Below are 19,401 nucleotides of genomic sequence, written 5' to 3'. Positions count from 1 at the left end.
CATCTGAACATCAATATTTGAAAGTTTTACATATTCTCAAAATATTCTGCTTTTTAATTCTTTTTATATATTCTCACATTATGGCTTGACTGCCATCTTTCTGCCCATTCACTTAAGTGATATATATCTATCTCAATGAAACTTGTATCCTCTCACAGCTTACGTCCCCACCTAAATCTGTATAAACAGAAAACTTAAATACATTACTCTTGGCCTCCAAGCGTAACTCATTATTATGGACAATAAATAGCAAAGCCCTCAGCATTGATCCTTGTAGCAATTATGGTGTCCACAGTGACCACGTATGTAGGACAGGTGTTCAGCTGCAGCTCCTGGCCGACTGCAAGGAGTGGCTGGAGCTGCGGATGGACTCACAATGGAGCATGTGTGATGCTGAGGGTGTTGCAAGCTGGTCACATCACCAGTAAAGGCTACGCAGACAGAAAAGCGTTAGGTGACCATCATGAAGACTAGTAAGCGTTGGCAGATAGTGCAGGAGTTCCCTTGGTCATCCCCCCCTCAAACAGATATGTTACGTTGAACCATGAGGTGGGGTGGGAGGTGGGAATTGCAGGTGGTGGTGGTGGCCTCTTAACAAAAGCAACAACAGCTAAGTTTGTGGCTGGTTCTGCTGCACAGCAGGGGAGGGAAAAGTGATAGGGGACTCATTGTGAGGTGAATTGACGGGTCATTCTGTGGCAGTAAATGTCACTCTCGAAACCTATGTTGCCTCCCTGGTGCCAGGTGAGGAATATCTCAGAGCAGCTGTAGGGTATTCTGAAGTGGGAGCAAGAACATCCAGCAGTCATGCTACATGTCAGTACCAACAGCATGGGTTAAAAAAAAGTGAGATGTGCAACAGTAATTTAGGGTTAGGTAGAAGATTAGAAAGGATTTACTAAGGCTGTAATCTTCAGATTGCTGGAGAAATTTGATAGTTCATTGGCCACAGATGAAGTGCCAGATGAGTGGGGATAGCTAACATAGTTCCTTTATTCAAGGAAGGCAACAGGATAGGCCAGGTATTTACAGACCAGTCAGATGTCAGATTTAAACCCCTGCCACCAAAGCATTAATCTGGACCTCTGAATTGTAAGTCCAACGACATTGCCACTATTCCACCATCTCCCCTTCAATGTTCTACGTTTCTATAAGCAAAACATGTGAACTATATGTGGTGTAAGGTCAATGTTCTCGCATTAATTAAACACAAAAGACCAAAATTAGAACAGTGGAAATGTCCACTGCAAGACTGAACAAAAGAGCTGTAACAAACAGATTGTAAAATTCTGTTGGTTATAGATTAACATCACTGGGCTTATGACAATTTACTGACTGACAGACCAACCAATCCAAGCTGGCTTCTTATAGGAAACCTATTCAGAGAGGTCAAATTCCATTTGTAGTTAAAAATAGAACAGGAAATAATCACAAATGCAATTCACTAAAAAATCAACTATCGTCGCATTTTCATTGTGTACACTGTTCACAGTCTCAGCCCCAGAGAAAGGGGTGTAATTTTATAACTAATTCAAGTCCACTGATCTATACACAAAACAGTATTAAACTTTGAAAGCTCATTCCTGAACTTCCTGCTTGGTCTTAAATTACAAATGCCATATGCTCCACGACAACCATAAGTCACTTCCTCTTCACTCTTGCAACTGATGACTTAATAAATACCTGGCAAAATTTCAATCAGGCCAATACAGTGTGGATTAAGCAACTGATCATTAGAAAATTGAACTGAACTCAGTGACCCCAATTTACAACAAAACAAAGCACAAAACGTTCAACAGAATAACACTAAAATTAGGTACAAGGATTTAACCACAATAGTACAAGATAGAGCAACCAGAAATGAATGTTATGATTAGTGGCTAGACCCAAAGTACCGGTGAAGAATCTTATCTTCAACTCTGAGCTAAAATACATCAAAACAATTAAAAGAATTGCTACCCTAAAATGCAAAACAGATGAAATTCGACTATCAGCCACTCATACCAGGATCCAGTTATACACAGCAATGAAATGAAAATTATGCCTCAGAATAAACTGAATAACTCATCAACCATAGTCAAAAACACAATTATATACCTTTGTATATAATACAAATTCCCACACTATTTTTAGAATTTTCTCCATTTTCCCTCCTTTTCTGAAGGCAGTGATGACTACTGGTTGTAGGCCACAGCTCCACAGTTTCAATGACTATTCCACACATTGGCTGAGACAGTGAGCGGAGTAAGTAGAACTGCAGCTGCAACCAAATGGCAATGCAAAAGAGCTCATTCCTGCCTGGTCTATGTTTCATTTTCCAGCAAAGATCACTGGAAAATAACTGGTATCAGGAACTTTGGTTGATTGTACCCCGTACCCCACCCCCACCACTTCAGAGGCAGTGGGTTCCATTTGCATTGTTGCAACCAAACTGACCTGAACACAAGGGGGAATGAACACCTCACTTCAGGATGGCTTAATCCCACATGCCACATTGTGCATTCATCCATCAAAATATCAAGAAAATCAAAGAAGATCTGTATTAATGACTGAGAGACATATTTTGCACATTATTTTCATATGATATTATAGATTAATAAAGCAAAATTGTGTTCAAGGTGTAGCTGCTGATGGTGACAATTGTTTTCTTATAGCCATCAAATGCTTGAGTTTCACAAGTAAAAATTAGGTAATCAAAAAGTAAAAGGTGTTATAATGAATGAATGATTATATGTAAGGAGTTACAAACGGGTTAAGACTACACTGGTATTGTTAACCTGATGCAGATCAATGTCAAAACACTGCCTTCATAAAAACTACAGGGCATATGGTCCAAAACCTCAAACATCTTTGCTTACCTTGCTGGAGGTGGAGATCTTTGTTTTGGTTTCTCCTTCTCTCGTTCTCTGTCTTTTTGAGCTCGGTCTTTTTCTTCTCGTTTTGCACGCTCTCTTTCCCACTCTTCTTTTCTCCGCTGTCGTTCTTTGTCACGTTCACGCTCTCTGTCCCGTTCTCTCTCTCGTATTCTGTTTCCTCGTTCTCTTTCTCTTTCTCTTTCTCTCTCACGCTGTTCTCTGTGTCTGTCGCGTTCTCTTTCTCGTTCTCTTTCACGTTCTCTTTCCCTCTCCCTTTCCTGGCGTGGATAAAAAAAGGGTTAGATTTTTCCATTGTTAAAGTACCATTAATATTAGTATAAAACCCCAAAGAACTGCAGATGCTGGAAATTAGAAACAAATGGGAAAACTCAGCATCTGTGGAAAATAACTAGAGTTAAAGTTTTGGGTCTCTCATGACCCATCTTCAGAACTGATTGCAGGGTTGAAACAGAAAGGATTCTAAGAAAGGGTTCTAAGAAACGGTTGGTATATTGAAGATGGGGTGGGGTGGGGGGAGGAGTAAACGACATGCGGAGATGAAGCCCAGACAGAGAGAGAACAATAGTTGGACAGACAAAGGAATGAGTAAAGGTCAGCCTGGGGTAATCAATTGCTGCTAATTGGGACCATGAGTAGCTGACAATGGGATGGTTGTGGTAGCAGCCTGTGATGGCAAGTCGTGGTGTGTCGGGGCTCGGATAAGGATATGGGAGAAAATGCTCGATACTGAGTCCCGAAGGCTCCAGGGTCCTCAAGCAGAAAATGAGATGCCGTTCTTCCAATTTGCACTGAGCTTTGCAGGAGAGATGCAGCAAGCCTGAGACAGAGCTGTCGGCCAGGGAACGCAGTGGTGTATTGAAGTGACAGGCAACAGGAAGGTCAGGATCATTTTTGTGGACAGATTGTAAGTGTTCTGCGAAGCGTTCGCCCAGTCTGTGCTTCATCTCCCCAGTTTAAAGGAGACCACATTGTGAGCAGCTGGAAGATATGGCTTGGGTCTTGGATAGTGAAGCGAGAGGAAGTAAATGGGCAGGTGTTACACCAGAGGGAATGGTTTCTGTGGAAGGCTGACAGTCGAGGGAAGGGGAATGTGTGTCTGGTGGTGGCACTCTGTTGGAGATGGCAGAAATGACAGCCAATGATCCTTTGGATGTGGATACTGATGGGGTGGTAAGTGAGAGACAGGGAGACTGTATTACTGTTGTGGGAGGGAAGAGAAGGGGTGAAAGCTGAAGTGCAGGAGACGGGTCAGACACTGTTGGAGGCCCTGTCAACATGGTGCTGGGAAATCCTCGGTTAATGAAGGAGGTGGACATTTCGGAAGACCCCTTGTAGAGGCTGGCATCATCGGAACAAATGTGACAGAGAAGGAGAAACTGAAAGAATGGAAGAGAGTCTTTACAGGAAGCCAGGTGTGATGATGTACAGTCAAGATAAGTGTGGGAGCAGGTGGGTTAGTAGTGAATATTGGCAGCCAGCCTATCCCCAGAAATGGAAACAGAGGTGTCAAGGAAGAGAAGGGAGCAGTCAGAATGAAGGTGAGTGGGATGGAAATTGGAAGCAAATAGAAAACTTATACAAACTTGCATGAGATTTGTATATCGGGATGGCACGGTGGCTCAGTGGTTAGTACTGCTGCCTCATAGCACCAGGGACACTGGTTCGATTCCAGCCTCAGGCGACTGTCTGTGAGGAGTTTGCACATTCTCCCCACATCTGCATGGCTTTCCTCCGGCTGCTCCAATTTCCTCCCCACAGTCCAAAGATGTGCAGGTTTGGTGGATTGACCATGCTAAATTGCCCAGAGTGCCCAGCAATGTGCAGGCTAGGTGCATTACCCATGGAGAATGCAAGGTTCCAGGGATAGAGTGGGGGTTGGGTTTGGGTGTCTTGCCCTTCAGAAGGGTGGTGTGGACTTGATGGGCCAAGTGGCCTCTTTCCACACTTTAGGGATTCTATGATTCTGTGAACTAGGGAAGCATCACTGATGATGTCATCGATGTACCAGAGAAAGAGTTGTGGCTGGGAATCATATTGGGACTGGAGCAAGGAACTGTTCATGTACCCACAAAGAGACAAGCATTACTGGGGGCCCAAGTGCCTCAGAAATGTCCACTTTCTTCCTCAACTGAGGATTCTCCACCACCATGGTTGACAGGGCCCTCACCCCTTCCCTTTCCTCCGACACAGCATTAGGGTCCCACTGGTCTTCACTTACCATCCCACCAGCATTCACATTTAGAGGATCACCTGCCACCTTTTCCGCCACCTTCAGTGGGATGCTACCACTAGACACATATTTTCCTCCACTCCCTTGTCAACGTTCCGCAGGGACTGTTCCCTCTGGGACACTTTAGTCCTCTCCTCCTCCATTCCCAACATCTTCCCACACCGTGGTTGGTTCGCTCACTGAGCTGGTTTGTTAGTTCACAGACATTTCATTACCCTGCTGGGTAATATCATCAGTGCAGCCTCTGATGAAGCACTGTTGTGCTTTCCCGCCTGGTATTTAAACTCTGGGGTCCGTTGGGAGTTGATTACCTCATTTCCGGTTTTTCTTCACAGTGGTGTATATATAGGGTCTAATTCTACATGTTTATTTAAGGCCTTCTTGGTGGAGAACCAGGCCTCTAGAAATTCCCATGCTTGTCTCTGTTTGGCCTATCCTAGGATCCCGATGTTGTCCCAATCGAACTGGTGGTTCTCCTTATCCGTGTGAATGGAGACGAGTGAGTATTGGCCGAGTCTTTTTGTTGCTAGTTGGTGTTCGTGTATTCTTGTGGCCAGTTTCCTTCCTGTCCATCCAATGTAATGTTCGTTGCAGTGTTTGCATGGAATCTTGTATATCACATTGGTTCTATCCATAGTGTGTAAGGGGTCTTTGGTTCAAGTTGGCAGTTGGCGTAGGGTTGACATAGGTTTGTGTGCCATTCTGATCCCCAATGGTCATAGGAGTCTTGTGGTCAGTTCGGATATGTGCTTGATGTATGGTAATGTGACGAGAGTGTCAGGGCATACTATATCTTCCTGTTGCTGTTTGTGTGATGGGCATCATTGAACCCAGCTGTTCGGGACCCGTTGTCCTTAAATACTTGGTAGAGGTATTCTTCTTCATTTTGGCATAGTTCCGGGTTGCTGCAGTGTGTTGTCGCTTGTTTAAATTGTGCTTTCAGACAACTTCGTTTGTGGGTGTTGGGATGGTTACTGTTGAAATTCAGGACTTGGTCCGTTTGTGTGGCCTTTCTGTGTATCTTCGTCAGAAACTCCCCATTGGTCCTGTGTTCTACCAAGACGTCTAGGAACGGGAGCTGTTCATTCTTTTCTTCTTCCCTGGTGAATTTGATGCTGGCGAGAGTGTTGTTTATTAGTTGGTGTGACTGCTAATAAACTAATAAACAACTCTCTCACCAGCAAATTCACCAGGGAAGAAAAGAACGAACCGCTCCCATTCCTAGACGTCATGGTAGAACGCAGGGCCAACGGGGAGTTTCTGATGAAGAGACGAAGATGCAGAACATCTACATTCTGTCCACAAAAATGACCCGAAGCTTCCTGTTGCTTGTCAATTCAAAACACCATATTCCCTGGCCAACATCTGTATCTCAGGCTCACTGCAGTGCTCCTGCAAAGCTCAGTGCAAGCTGGAAGAACAGCATCTCATTTTCCACTTGGGGATTCAGCCTTTAGGATTCAACACCGAGTTCAATAATTTTAGGGCCTTAGCATCTTCTCTCATGTCCTTATCCCTGCCTTGTTTTCACATGGGCTGCTATCATAACCATCCCATTGTCAACCTTTTCCTAGCTACAATCATTTCTGAAGACAGATCATTGGACCCAAAACGTTAACTCTGCTTTCTATCTGTTAATATTAGAATCTTGCACCAATAGGTCCAAAAGGTAGCAGCAGGTATAGCCCTGTATGTAATCACACAGAACAGAACAGAACAAAATGGACAGCTACAGGTTCAATTCTCAGTCAGTGCTGAGAGCATTTGTCTTAACTTGGTCAGCAAATAAGAGTTGGAATATTGAATGGAAAAAGGGATCATGCACCTGACCACTGCTGGAGAGTGTGTGGTCATCATTCAAGGGCAGAATTAAATCAAATCAGCCTGGGCGAGGTCATGGATTTCTCAATGCAAAAAGGATACAGCATTAGGATGGAATAGTACAGGAAAGGAAGGTGAAATTGAAAAAAATGTTTAATTAATTTCTGAACTCATTCAAATGACTGATTTCTCAACAGTATCACATTGTGCAATATTTTCCACGTTTGGTTAACTATTGGTGGTTAACACATGTAAGCACTGTTTGGAGTGTCTAAACTATCTGCAGTGTTACACAATAGGGAGGAAAGGAGGCAAGATTGTCCATTTGAAAAATAATCCCAGATTAACTGTCATTACAACAATTAGTGTAATTTAACACCTTTCAAAATGAAGAAGCAGCCCAAGGCCAACAAAAACAGAAGTTGCTGGAAAAGCTCAGCAGATCTGGCAGCATCTGTGAAGGAAAAAAATCAGAGTTAACGGTTCAGGTCAGGTGACGGGTCACTGGATCCAAAACGTTAACTCTGATTTTTTTCTTCACAGATGCTGCCAGACCTGCTGAGTTTTTCCAGCAATTTGTTTTTGTTGCTGCTGATCGGTTTAGACAGGTGCAGAAACTTAATGTTTAGATTTGGACCCTACATCAGAAGTGGAGTATACTGTATACAGACAAGCTGAAAATGAAGAGGACAAATTAAACAGAATAGAACAACAAAATACTTCAGATACTGGAAATCTGAAATTATTACAGAAAATGCTAGAAACACTCAGGACAGAAAGCATCAGGAGAGAGAAAGAGTTAAAGCTTCAGGTCAGCTTGAGGCCTTTCTAATGTTCTTGTCAGAGATTACAGACTTCAACCTTAAAACTGTTTCATTCCAAGATGCTTCTTGAATAAATATTTTGAAATATTCCCATATTTCTGGTTTTGAAGTTCCTTCATTATGAGTTGCAGAAAGCTAGTATGCAGGTTCAGCAAGTAATAAGGAAGGCAGAAGGAATTTTGGCATCTATTACGAAAGAAAGTATAAAATGTAGGCAAATATTGCTGCAACTGTACAAGGCATTAATGAAACCGCATCTGAAGTAATGCGTACAGTCTTGGCCCGTTATTTGAGGGATGTAGTTGCACCGGATGCAGATTGGAGGAGGTTTACAAAATTAATACCAAAGATGAGGGGCTCGTCTTCTGTAGAGAGATTGAGTAGTTTAGGCCAATACTCTCTAGAGTATAGAAGAATGAGAGGAGATCTAATTGAGCTACATAAGATGCTAAAAGGGATTCACAAACTAGATATAGAAAGGATGTTTCCTCTTGTGGGCTAATCTAGAAAAGATCTGGAGCTTGAGCTGTTCTAGCCAGAGATATCTCCTGCACATGGTCATCCAGACCAGCAGCAGCATCCAGGGTATCCCACAGAGTACAGGATATGATGCTGGTTCAGAGTTCCCCAAATAGAATGAACCCAATAGAAGATGGACCTTCAGTTTTATTGTACTCTCTCTCTGACTTAAGTATAGACTAGAAAAGTATTATTCTTGTTTATGTCACGAATCCCACTCATGTCCTAGGGGTGCAGGTGCATAGTCCCTTCAAAGTGGAATCACAGGTAGACAGGGTGGTGAAGGCGGCGTTTGGCATCCTTGCTTTCATTGGTCATAACACCGAGTACAGGAGGTGGGATATCACACTGCAGCTGTACAGGACATTGGTGAGGCCACTTTCAGATTACAGCATACAATTCTGGTTGCTCTTCTACAGCAAGGATGTTGTTAAACTTAAGGGTGCAGAAAAGACTTACAAGGATGTTGCCAGGGTTGGAGGGTTTGAGTTACAGGGAGAGACTGAATACGTTGGAGTTTTGTGTCGGAGGTCGAGAGGTGACCGTACAGGAGTTTATAAAATCATGAGGGGCAACGTTAGGGTGAATAGTCAAGGTCTTTTCCCTAGGGTGGGCAAGTCCAAAACTACAGCGCTTGGGTTTAAGGTGAACGGGGCAAGATTTAAAAGGACCTTAGGGGTAACTTTTTCATACAGAGGATGGTGCGTGTATGGAACGAGTTGCCAGAGGAAGTGGTGGAGGCTGGTACAATTACAATATTTAAAAGGCATCTGGATGGGTATATGAATAGGAAGGGTTTAGTGGGAAATGGGTCAAACATTAGCAAATGGGACTAGGTCAGATTGAGATGTCTGGTTGGTGCAGACGAATGGGACTGAAGGATCTGTTTCCATGCTGTATGACTATGATTCTAGAGACAGGTATCACAGTTTTATGATAAGGGGTAGTAGATTTAAAACAGAGATGAGCGGAAATTAATTCTCTCAAAGGATCATGTATTTGTGGAATTCTCTAGCCCAGAGTGCGGTGGATACCACAAGACTGAGTAAACTTAATGTGGAGAGAAGCAGATTTTAAATCAGTAATGGGTTGAATGGTTGCGGATAGCTGGCAGGAAAATGCAGTTGAGGCTGCGATGAGATCAGCCAAGATTGTATTGAATAATACAGCAGGCTGAAAAGGATGAATTGTCTACTCCTGCCCCTAGTTCTTGGTATTCTTTTATAATAAAGTACTTAACTGGAAATCAGGAGATGATTAAATGACAGAAATTATAGTAAGAAGGAATTAATAGGAGGTAAATTGACAGATTAAAAAATGAGACATACAAGGCACAGAGTGAGAATGGCTAAGTAGTTGGGGAATAAGTTTAAATGAACAACAAAGCAGAAGCAAGCTCCAGTAATCCCAGGGGCTAATAATAAAAGAAAGCAGACAACAAGGAGACAAATCACTCCCTCTGTATGTGTGCGCCATCCACCATTTCTCTAATTCCTATTTCATTGCCGTTCACCTCAATATCTCACACATTTCTTCACTCATGTTGGCTCACCGATATTATGCAAAGATGCTGCTTTTAATAGTAATTTAACTAAAAATAGTTTAGTTTCATTCATGCAAGTTATGATTACGCATAAAAATGTTGAATTATCCAATAGCTTGCATTAAGCAATGTCAATAACATGGCAAAAAAGAGAATTTAATATGAAAGTTTTGAATTGATAACTTCAGTTGTGCAGGGTAGATGGCAAGATTTTGCACAGAATAATGATTCCTGTAGATTGGAAGGTAACAAATGTCACCCCACTGTTTAAGGAGGGAGCAGGAGAGAAAACAGGGAACTACAACTGGCAGATCAGCCCTGATCATGTTGTTTGTCGGAGCAGGCTCTAAGGGCCAAAAGGCTTACTCCTCCGCCAATTTTCCATGTTTCTATGAGAGGAGTTTGCTATTAACAAGAAGCTGTCTTCAGATCAAAAAAAATTCTGCCTATCACAGAGATTATTGATGCAGTGTATGTATTTCAGTACCAGCATGACATGAAGCTCCATGTGCTCCAAAGACAGTGACATCTCTCCTCTCATACAATGTGAATGTTGTTTTGCCTTTATTTTGGTGTTTTTTGCAACTTGTCCTGATAAGTGCAAGACAAAAATTTTTGACAAAATGCTTATTTTATTTCTCAAAAAGCTTACCCTGTAATGATAGTCCGCTTCTGTCCACTGGACTCTGAAGTTCTCGTATTGTCCACCACGCCAGTACCGTTCAACTTCATGCTCATAATAGGGAGTTATATAGGGGTCAGGCCTAAGGATCAAGAAAAAAGGGTCAAGCTTGTGTACTCCAGTTTCCATTCTATCTTGAATATCACAGCAGTATTCATAAAACATAATTATAGTAGGGTGAATATGATTACATGCAACTGCCTACTAATAACTCTTTGCACATAGGACCAGCCAATGAATTCTAGCAGCCAGATACTGCAGGGTACAATAAAGGCTCAAATCCCCTCTCATAACAAATACTTTCTTATTAGGTGGGGTGTGGTAGTTGGATAATAAGCAGGGATGGGAATTCAGGCTAACAATTTCGAATTCATTTTCCCATTACTACAAATTTATACAAATCAACAACAGTTCTAGTTCATACACTGAGTCGCAAAGAACACTGTTCTGCTGAAATTTCTAATGGTAGCTGTCAGTGAAGGCTGAGTCAAAACAGGACTTCAATGCTACTAGATCATGACAAGGTTGGGGGAACAGCTACCCACTGCTGAAACTGGGAACTCATTCTATGGTAACAGTTCAAATCTAAACATCTGCTGGTAAAACTCAGCATGTTTTAAGTCATCTTTATTAAAAGACTCCATTAAGGGAGAATGTTACGGACACATATGGTCTTTGGTTTTTATGCTAGCATGCTCAACAGCCATGGCTTACGAAGGTGGTTAATTTCTGAGGAATCAAGGGTGATGGCAATTTGCAAAAAGCATATGACATTTGCTAGTGATGCAGATTGTTTTTTTAAGCAGAAGGGCTGGAAGAATCTGGCCATGTGAACAAAAATAGAACTTTACAATCAAGACTGAAATACGTGTACCTGCCCAACCAATATTGACATCCACTTTCAAATCAATGTCTCAAATACTGGCACTTTGGCAGTGAAACTGGACAGAAGGGAGATCAAGCTATGCATGACAATTCACTAATACAGTTTTAGGATTAAAAGTAATTGTAGGGTTAAGAGAGCAGAAGGAATCGTACCTTACTTAAAAGGAGCTCATTAGGGATAGGCTGGTGCTGTGGTTTGATCTGCTTTGCCTTTTGGACCCTGAAGTAAAACCCTATGCCAGTTGTTAAAGATCTTCAAGCTTTAATTATTCACAGAGGTCAATCTTAATTGCCCATTTGATATCATTGAATAATTTGCTAAGCCATCATTGGGAAGTGAGAGGTGTCAGGGGGAAAGACATTAGCATGGATAGAAGATTGGTTAACTAGCAGAAAGCAAACAGTGGGGATAAATGGGTGCTTTTCTGGTTGGCATCAGTGGTTATTGTGCCTTAGGAATCAGTGTTGGGACCGCAAAAGCTTACAATTAACATAAATGATTTAGAGTTGGGGACCAAGTGTAGCGTGTCAAAGTTCACAGAGGACATTAAGACGGGTGGTAGAGCAAAGTGTGCAGAGGGTTATAGATAGGTTAAGTAAGTAGGCAAGGGTCTGGCAGATGGAGTACAATGTTGGTAAATGTGAACTCACCCATTTTGGTAGGAATAACGGCAAAATAGACTATTATTTAAATGGTGAAAAATTGCTGTGCAGAGGCTCGTAGGTGTCCTGGTGTATGAACCACAAAATGTTGGTTTGCATGTGCAGCAGGTAATTAAGAAGGCAAATGGAATATTGTCCTTCGTTGCTAGAGGAATGGAGTTTAAAAATAGGGAGGTTATGCTGTAGCCATATTGGGTGCCGGTGAGGTCATAGCTGGAGTACTGTGTATGGTTTTGGTCTCCTTACTTGAGCAAGGATGTAATGGCACTGGAGGGAGTACAGAGAAGGTTCATTAGGTTGATCCTGGAATTGAGACGGTTGCTTTACGAGGAGAGATTGAGTAAACTAAGATTATACTCACTGGAATTTAGAAAAATGAAGGGGAGGGGGCATGTTAAAAATAAAATTATGAAGGGAATAGATAAGATAGAAGCAGGGATGTTGCTTCCATTGGCATGTGAAACTAGAACTGGGGTCATAGCCTCAAAATAAGGAGAAGTAGATCTGGGATTGAGTTGAGGAAAACCTTCCTCAAAGGGTTGTGAATCTGTGGGATTCCCCGCTAGGGAATTGAGGCTAGCTTGTTGAATTCTTTTTAAGGCAAATAAGATAGATTTTTGAACAAGAAACCTGTGGAAGGGAAATTGTTGGAGTCTATAAATCAAAAATGGATAACTGAACAGCTCGAAATTTTTAACGGTTAGGGATAGAAAGCATGGATTCACGACAAGAATGTCACGCCTGGTAAACCTCACTGAATTTTTTGAAGAGATGACTAACTTAGTGGAAAGGGGAATGTCTGTGGATGTTGTTTAAATGGATTTCCAGAAGGCTTTGGATAAAATCTCACATAAGGGACTGTTAACTAAGGTAGCAGCCCACGGAATTAAGGGCAAATTACTAACGTAGCAGGGAAATTGCTTGAGTGCCAGGCGACAGAAAGCAGGGACGATGGCTGGTACTCAAATTAGCAGGGTGTGACCACTGGTGTCCACAAGGATTTGTGTTATACCTCAGTTATTCATATTATTTATTAATGACTTTCAGGTGCATCGACCATTAAAATTCCACAAAGAGATGCAATGAATAATCAAGGCAGCTAATGGAATGTTGGCCTCTATAGCTAGAGGACTGGAGTTTAAGAAAACAGAAGCTATGCTGCAGTTATACAAAACCCTTGTTAGGCCCCACTTGGAATACTGTGAACAGATCTGGGCACCATACCTTAGGAAGGGTAGGTTTACAAGAATGATACTTGGACTTCAGGGGTTAAATTATGAGGAGAGAATACACAAATTAGGCCTGCTTTCTCTATAATTCGTAAGATTAAGGGGTGATCTGATTGAAGTCTTCAAGATATAACAGGAAAAGACAGGGTAGATAAAGCTAAGCTATTTTCACTGACTGGAGATTCTAGAATTAAGGAGCACAAGTCTAAAAATTAGGGCCACACTGTTCAGCAGAGATGTCAGGAAGCACTTTTGCCCAGAAAGGGTAGTCAAGGTTTGGACCGCTCTTCCAAAAATAGCAATTGATGTGGATCAGATGTTAATTTTAGAGGTAGATAAATGTTTAAGGCAAGGGAATTAAAGGATACAGGCCAAAGGCAGGTATATGGAGCTAGGCCACAGATTAGCCATGATCTCACTGAAGGGCAGTACAGGGTTGAGGAGCTGAATGATCTAGTCATACTCCTAGACAAGGAAGGAAATTTTCCCCTTGGTGGAGATATCAACGACTGGGGTGCATAAATTTAAAGTAAGGAGCAGGAGATTTAGAAAGTTATGTGAGGAAAGATTTTTTCATTCAAAGTGAAAAAGTGCTGGGAATCTGGAACGTACTGCCTGCAAAGGTGGTAGAGGCAGAAACCCTCAAAACATTTAAGCAGTATTTAGATGTACACTGCAATGCCAAGGCATACGAGGCCATGGGCCAAGTGCAGAATAATTAGTTGATTGTTTTTGACCGGCACAGACTTGATGGGCTGAAGGTCCTTTGCCTGTGCCTTAGATCTCTTTTACTATATACGCCTCATGTGTACCTTGTAGGTACTAGAGAACGTTTGGGGCAGCCAGGAGGTAGACATTATGTACCCATAATTCATAGCCTTAAATGTGCTCTTGTAGTCACTTTTTTTTAAATATACATTTCAAGAAGTTAGCAGTGTGATGGAATGCTTTCCCACTTGCTCCAGATGAATGCAACTCCTACAACACTTAAGAAGCCCAACAGTTACAGAACAAAGAAGCAGTCCACTTGATGGGCATCCTGTCCACCATCCTCAACATTCACCTCTCTCCACCACGACTGTATTGCCAACAGTGTGTACAATGCACTGCACCAACATATCCAGGGGTCTATGACAGTACCTTCCTAACCAGCAACCTCCACGACCCAGAATGGGGCAGATGATTCACGGGAATGCCACAATCTGCAGGTTTCCCTCCAAATCTCATCATCCTAACCTGGAATCATACTGCAATTCCTTCACTGCCGTAGGTCAAAATCCTGGGACACTCTCTTCCAGCACTGTGGGAGTCCCAGGGCGACATATTGCAGTGATTTAAAAAGGCTCTCCACCACCATCTCAGAACTGACACTCCAGAACTTGGCACACCTCCTAAGTTGTTCCAGTACAACTGCAATATCGGCACCTACCTTAGGGCAGTGTCCTAGGTCCAGACATCTTCAGCTACTTCATCAATGAACTTCCTTCCAGAAGATCAGAAGTGGGGGTGTTTGCTGATGATTGCAGTGTTCAGCCTCATTTGCAATGACTCGGACACTAAAGCAGCCCACGTCTAAATGAAGGCTTGAATTAATAAGTGGCATGTAACATTCATGCCACACAAGTATCAGACAATGACCATCCCTATCAATAAATAATCTAACCATTACCTCTGATGTCCAATTGCATTACCATCACTGAATCCACCCGCCATCCCCGACCCCACCACTATCAACATCCTGTGGGGTTAGCATTTACCAGCAACTGAACAGGACTAGCCGTACAAGCACTGCAACCACAACAGAAGGTCAGAGGCTAGGAATTCTGCACAGAGTAACTCATCTTTCTGTCTCTCTAATGCCGGTTCCCCATCCACAAGGCATAAACTAGGAGTGTCACGGAGTATTCTCCAACAACATTCAAGCAGTTTGACACCACCCAGAATAAAAACAGCTCGCTGGGCTCATGTGGTGCAGTGGTAGAGTACCTACACTGAGCCAGTGGCCCAGTGTTGAAGTCCCTCCTGCTCCAGAGGTGGGTGCAAAAACATCTCTGAACAGGTTGATGAGGAAACGTCCAAAGCAGCCCACTTGATTGGCAACCCCTCTAACATCTTCAAGATTTACTGTCTCCACCACTGATGCACAGTGTGCACCATCTACGAGATGCAACAACTCACCAAGACTCCTTTGACAGAGCCTTCCAAACTTGTGACCTCTACCGCCTTGAAGGACAAGGGCTGCAGATGCTTAAGAACACATTCATTTGCAAGTGCCTCTCCACACCATCCTGCCTTCAAACTGCATCGCTGTTCCTTCACTCTCACTGGCTTAAAATCCTGGAACACCCTCCCTAACTGCACTCAGTATTCATACACTTCAAAGAACTTCAGTGGTTCAAGAAGGCAGCTCACCATCACCTTCTCCAGGGCAATAGGAATGGGCAATAAATGATGGCCTAACCAGCAACACCCACATTCCATGAACCAATAAACAAATCAACGATAATTTTACCGAGAGTACTTCTGAATTGATTTGTTACTTGAATTGAAATTTTGCCAGTAGCCATGCTGGGATTTGAATCAAAGTCTCCAGACCATTAGCGACCCCATGGTTCCAAAAGACTTTTACTGGACTCAAAATGCTAATTCTCGCTTCTCTCTCCATAGATGCTGCCAGACCTGTTATGTTTCTCCTACATTTTGCGTTTTTTTCATTTCAGACCTCCAGGATTCAGAGTGCTTTGCTTTGGTCTCCAGAGCATTAGTCTGGGTTACTGGTACTAATTAACATTTGTCTGGATTATTAACCCAGTGACAATACCACTACATTGTCTCCCCTTGGTACTTTTGTTGAGTTTCTGATCAATAGTGCCCCCTAGAATGCCAACAGTAGGGGTATCAGTGGTGGTAATGGCAATGAATGTCAAGGTGAGGTGTTTAAGACTCCACCTTGGTCAGGACAGGCATTGACTGGCACTTAAGTGTCAAGTAACATTGTGGTACATATCAACCGAAGTACAAAAGTCATCAAGGTTTTGCCATTTATGGCCAGTGACTGCTTCATTTTGAGGAAATGCAGATGCAGGTGAAGTTAGATAGAACCCATCCTATAGATATTTTCTGGACAACCCATTTTGAGATGCTATTACACCTCTGGAGCAGGTGAGATTGATTCAGAGGTAGGGACACTATCACTGCGCCACAAGAGTCCTGGAACCCATCTTCTCTGTCGTCCAAAATTAAGCACTAACTGGGAGTCAAGCTCGGAAAACAAGAACAAGCACTTGGAGGTGATTTTGCATCACTGAACATTTAAGCTAATTAATGCCTCCGCCCCCCCACCGGGACTGTTGCTAACTGTGCAAATACACCTCTCAGAATTCACTAGCAAATTATAAAAAAAACGTTGAACTCTGCCCTCAAAACACAACCTTGGGAGATAACCAGACCACTGATGGATGCATCCCACCTTCCCAAGATGTTAATCTGAGCACAAAAGTTTCCCTGACACTTGGAAATCTTATACAGTTCACACAGAAAACTATCCCAAAACAGACAATGAGTATTCGTCAACAAATGGTCAATTCAGAATGATTTTAACTTTGCTCCAACATCACTGTACCACTCTGCCTCTTGTTCACAGGGAACCAATTCTTCCAGCCTCCTCCTCTCTTTGTTTCATTGAAACAAAAACAGGAATTAAATTAGCAATGATATTCATGCAAAGCTCCAGCTCAGGCATGGTGAATAGTCTGACCAGTAAATCTATAAATGAAAGTATTAACAATAGTAAAGAACACACTGAACAGTCCTTACCCGTAACTGATTGCCTCTCTGTACTCCAAGTCGCTGGTGCATTTGAAGGAAAGTACAAGAAGGTTTTATTTGGCTTGCTACTTTAAACTCGTTCACGTTTCCAATAGAAGCTGAAGCCCGAAAACAGTTAACAGCCTTTAAAACCTATTATCCTCAATTACTGTAACCAAATTCCAACTCTAATATTTCCAACTGAAACATGTAATAAGTTGGCACTTGTTTGTTACCAATAACTGAAAGCAGCATCTAAACACACCTAACTCAACAATGGCCAAATGCACTTTATAGAATTGTCTCAATAAGCAAAGCCTCCTTCCAAAAGCTCTCCAGAATAATATGCCATTAACATTTATGCCAAAATGCTCAAAACAGGAGGATCACATTCAAAGCATCAACTTTGGAAATAGTGCTGTCCATAATGCAGAAGGGAGCAATATTCAATTGAGTTTCTTTTGCATGAACCTACCATAAACATATTTTTGAGGACTCATCCTGAAAAATTCAATTCTGTTGGACACAGATGTATCTTGCTTACCAGCTTTCCCATTACAAATTTACTGGGAAAACAGGTGATGGAAAGATCGCACGCTGCCTCAACGCTCAATACAGAGTTGGAGGCCCCCTGACTATATCAAAGGAGTGTTTTTGGCTAGCTCTTAGTGGATGGAGTCATGTTGAGCCAGAAGATCAAGTTGTCTTACAGAAGAAACAGAGACAAATGCCAGTTCTGATCTGGTTCAGAAAGAAACATACATTTCTCATCAGAAAATGAAACCTTGATTCAGTCATCACCTTTCTCCCTCAGGAGCACCAAGGATACTTGATTCATCCACCTCCGTGGTGGCTGGGATTGCATAACTCAACACATATCAAGGATAGAACTGGAGCCCTGTAATTGGGTACAGCGTAGAGATTCTCCAGACAACGCACATTAACATGAAGCCAAATGATAAAATGAAGGCAGGAGCAAAATTCAGCAACCATTTTAATGCATGAGAAGGTAAAACTGCATTTTTCTTTTCAATGAGAAAACTGTAGCATCTGAACTCATTCAAATGACATGATAAATGGTGGTGAAACTAGCTAAAGCTGAGTGGCAATTGATCTTCAGATCAAAACTACATGAATTCTGAATTGTACAATATTAAGTTAGTATATCATCTCCTGCAACCTAATGCAATATGCAGAATACTGACTGGTACAAATTGGAATTTCCCTCAAGGAGGGAACTATTTTGCTGTCAGACCCTGGACCAATTTGGCTAACAGAAAGTGGATTAGGATTTAGTGCTGCTTCTGGCCAGTATCAAGATGTTGCCCAGCCAGTAAGCGTTTCTGCAAATCACAAAAATGCCCGTAATACTCTCCATTTGTATAAAGGAAGAATTAAGAAAGAGGTTTACCAAAGTGATGTCATACATATGACTGACACTCCAACTGGATGATTCTACTGTCCCAGCCTACGCACTTTGGCAATTAGGTCCATCAAACACAGCTATCTCGTTCACTTATGTTTACATTGGTCACTCAATGAATTACCCTGTTTGAATTTTATACGCTTATTTGGACTGATCTTTGTGCAATTATTGCATTTGTAGATGAACTCTAAATTACAACGTCAAGATACAATAGTATCAACAGTTTTGAGATATGTGGGTTACACTTGCAACAGAGATGAAAATTTTAAATGTGTCCTCAGAGAAAAAGGGGTACAATACAAAGTATTGTTGCCTGCATGCAAAAACACATTAGGTACATCCGTAACAGAACATAATAATCCACCTCAAATTTAGATTCCTTGAATCCAATACTGAGAAAACAAAGATCCTAAACGAATTATTAGCTCTCCGAGCCTAGCCAATTGAGACAGCATGAGCAAATTGTGCTCACTACTCATTAACAAAGTGGCAGGACACATCTGTTCTGATCAACTACAGTCAATATGGAAACCAGCTTCTGTGCCTTTCCGTGCTCACCCTGGCTCTCGGATGTCTCTTGCAACACGGTAATTCCAGTCCCGATAAAAATCATTTTCCTTGTCAAAATCATCGTCACCAATTGTAACATTGAACCTTTTTTCCTCAAAGTCTGGTTCTTGTTCTTTCCTGATGGTGGCTTTTTTCAGCATCTGAAAGTAAAAACATGAAAGACTGAAAACAAATCCAAGCATCAATTCAGCAGCAATCCCTCAAATTACCTTTGCTGTATTTCTCTCCTCACTCACTATTCAACACCTGGTCAACACGTACCTAGACTCACTGTGACTAACCATAAATAACTAAGTAATCAGTAACCTCATATCAGATTTGATGTT

At 42.1% G+C, this 19,401-nt stretch overlaps 1 protein-coding gene across 2 annotated transcripts in view; it reads right to left on the bottom strand.

Annotated features, from left to right (window-relative positions):
- The window catches only part of zc3h18 (zinc finger CCCH-type containing 18), a 145,881-nt gene extending 126,657 nt beyond the window's left edge, over positions 1-19,224 (bottom strand). The window contains exons 1-4 of one of the 2 annotated variants that reach the window (XM_048605687.1): positions 19,064-19,224; positions 17,089-17,121; positions 10,466-10,577; positions 2,859-3,133 (exon numbers count right to left, since the gene is read on the bottom strand). In XM_048605687.1, coding sequence (XP_048461644.1) covers positions 2,859-3,133; positions 10,466-10,577; positions 17,089-17,121; positions 19,064-19,215 — 572 coding nt within the window. In that variant the 5' untranslated portion in view covers positions 19,216-19,224. The remainder of the gene's footprint in view (positions 1-2,858; positions 3,134-10,465; positions 10,578-17,088; positions 17,122-19,063) is intronic. The other variant, XM_048605688.1, reaches the window with a different exon arrangement.
- Positions 19,225-19,401: the final 177 nt, after the last annotated feature.

This window comes from Rhincodon typus, chromosome 15 (assembly GCF_021869965.1).
Source record: "Rhincodon typus isolate 14 chromosome 15, sRhiTyp1.1, whole genome shotgun sequence".
In the NCBI taxonomy this organism is placed as follows: domain Eukaryota; kingdom Metazoa; phylum Chordata; class Chondrichthyes; order Orectolobiformes; family Rhincodontidae; genus Rhincodon; species Rhincodon typus.
Note: the sequence above shows the minus strand (reverse complement) of the source record. Positions and strands in the feature narration are given on the sequence as shown.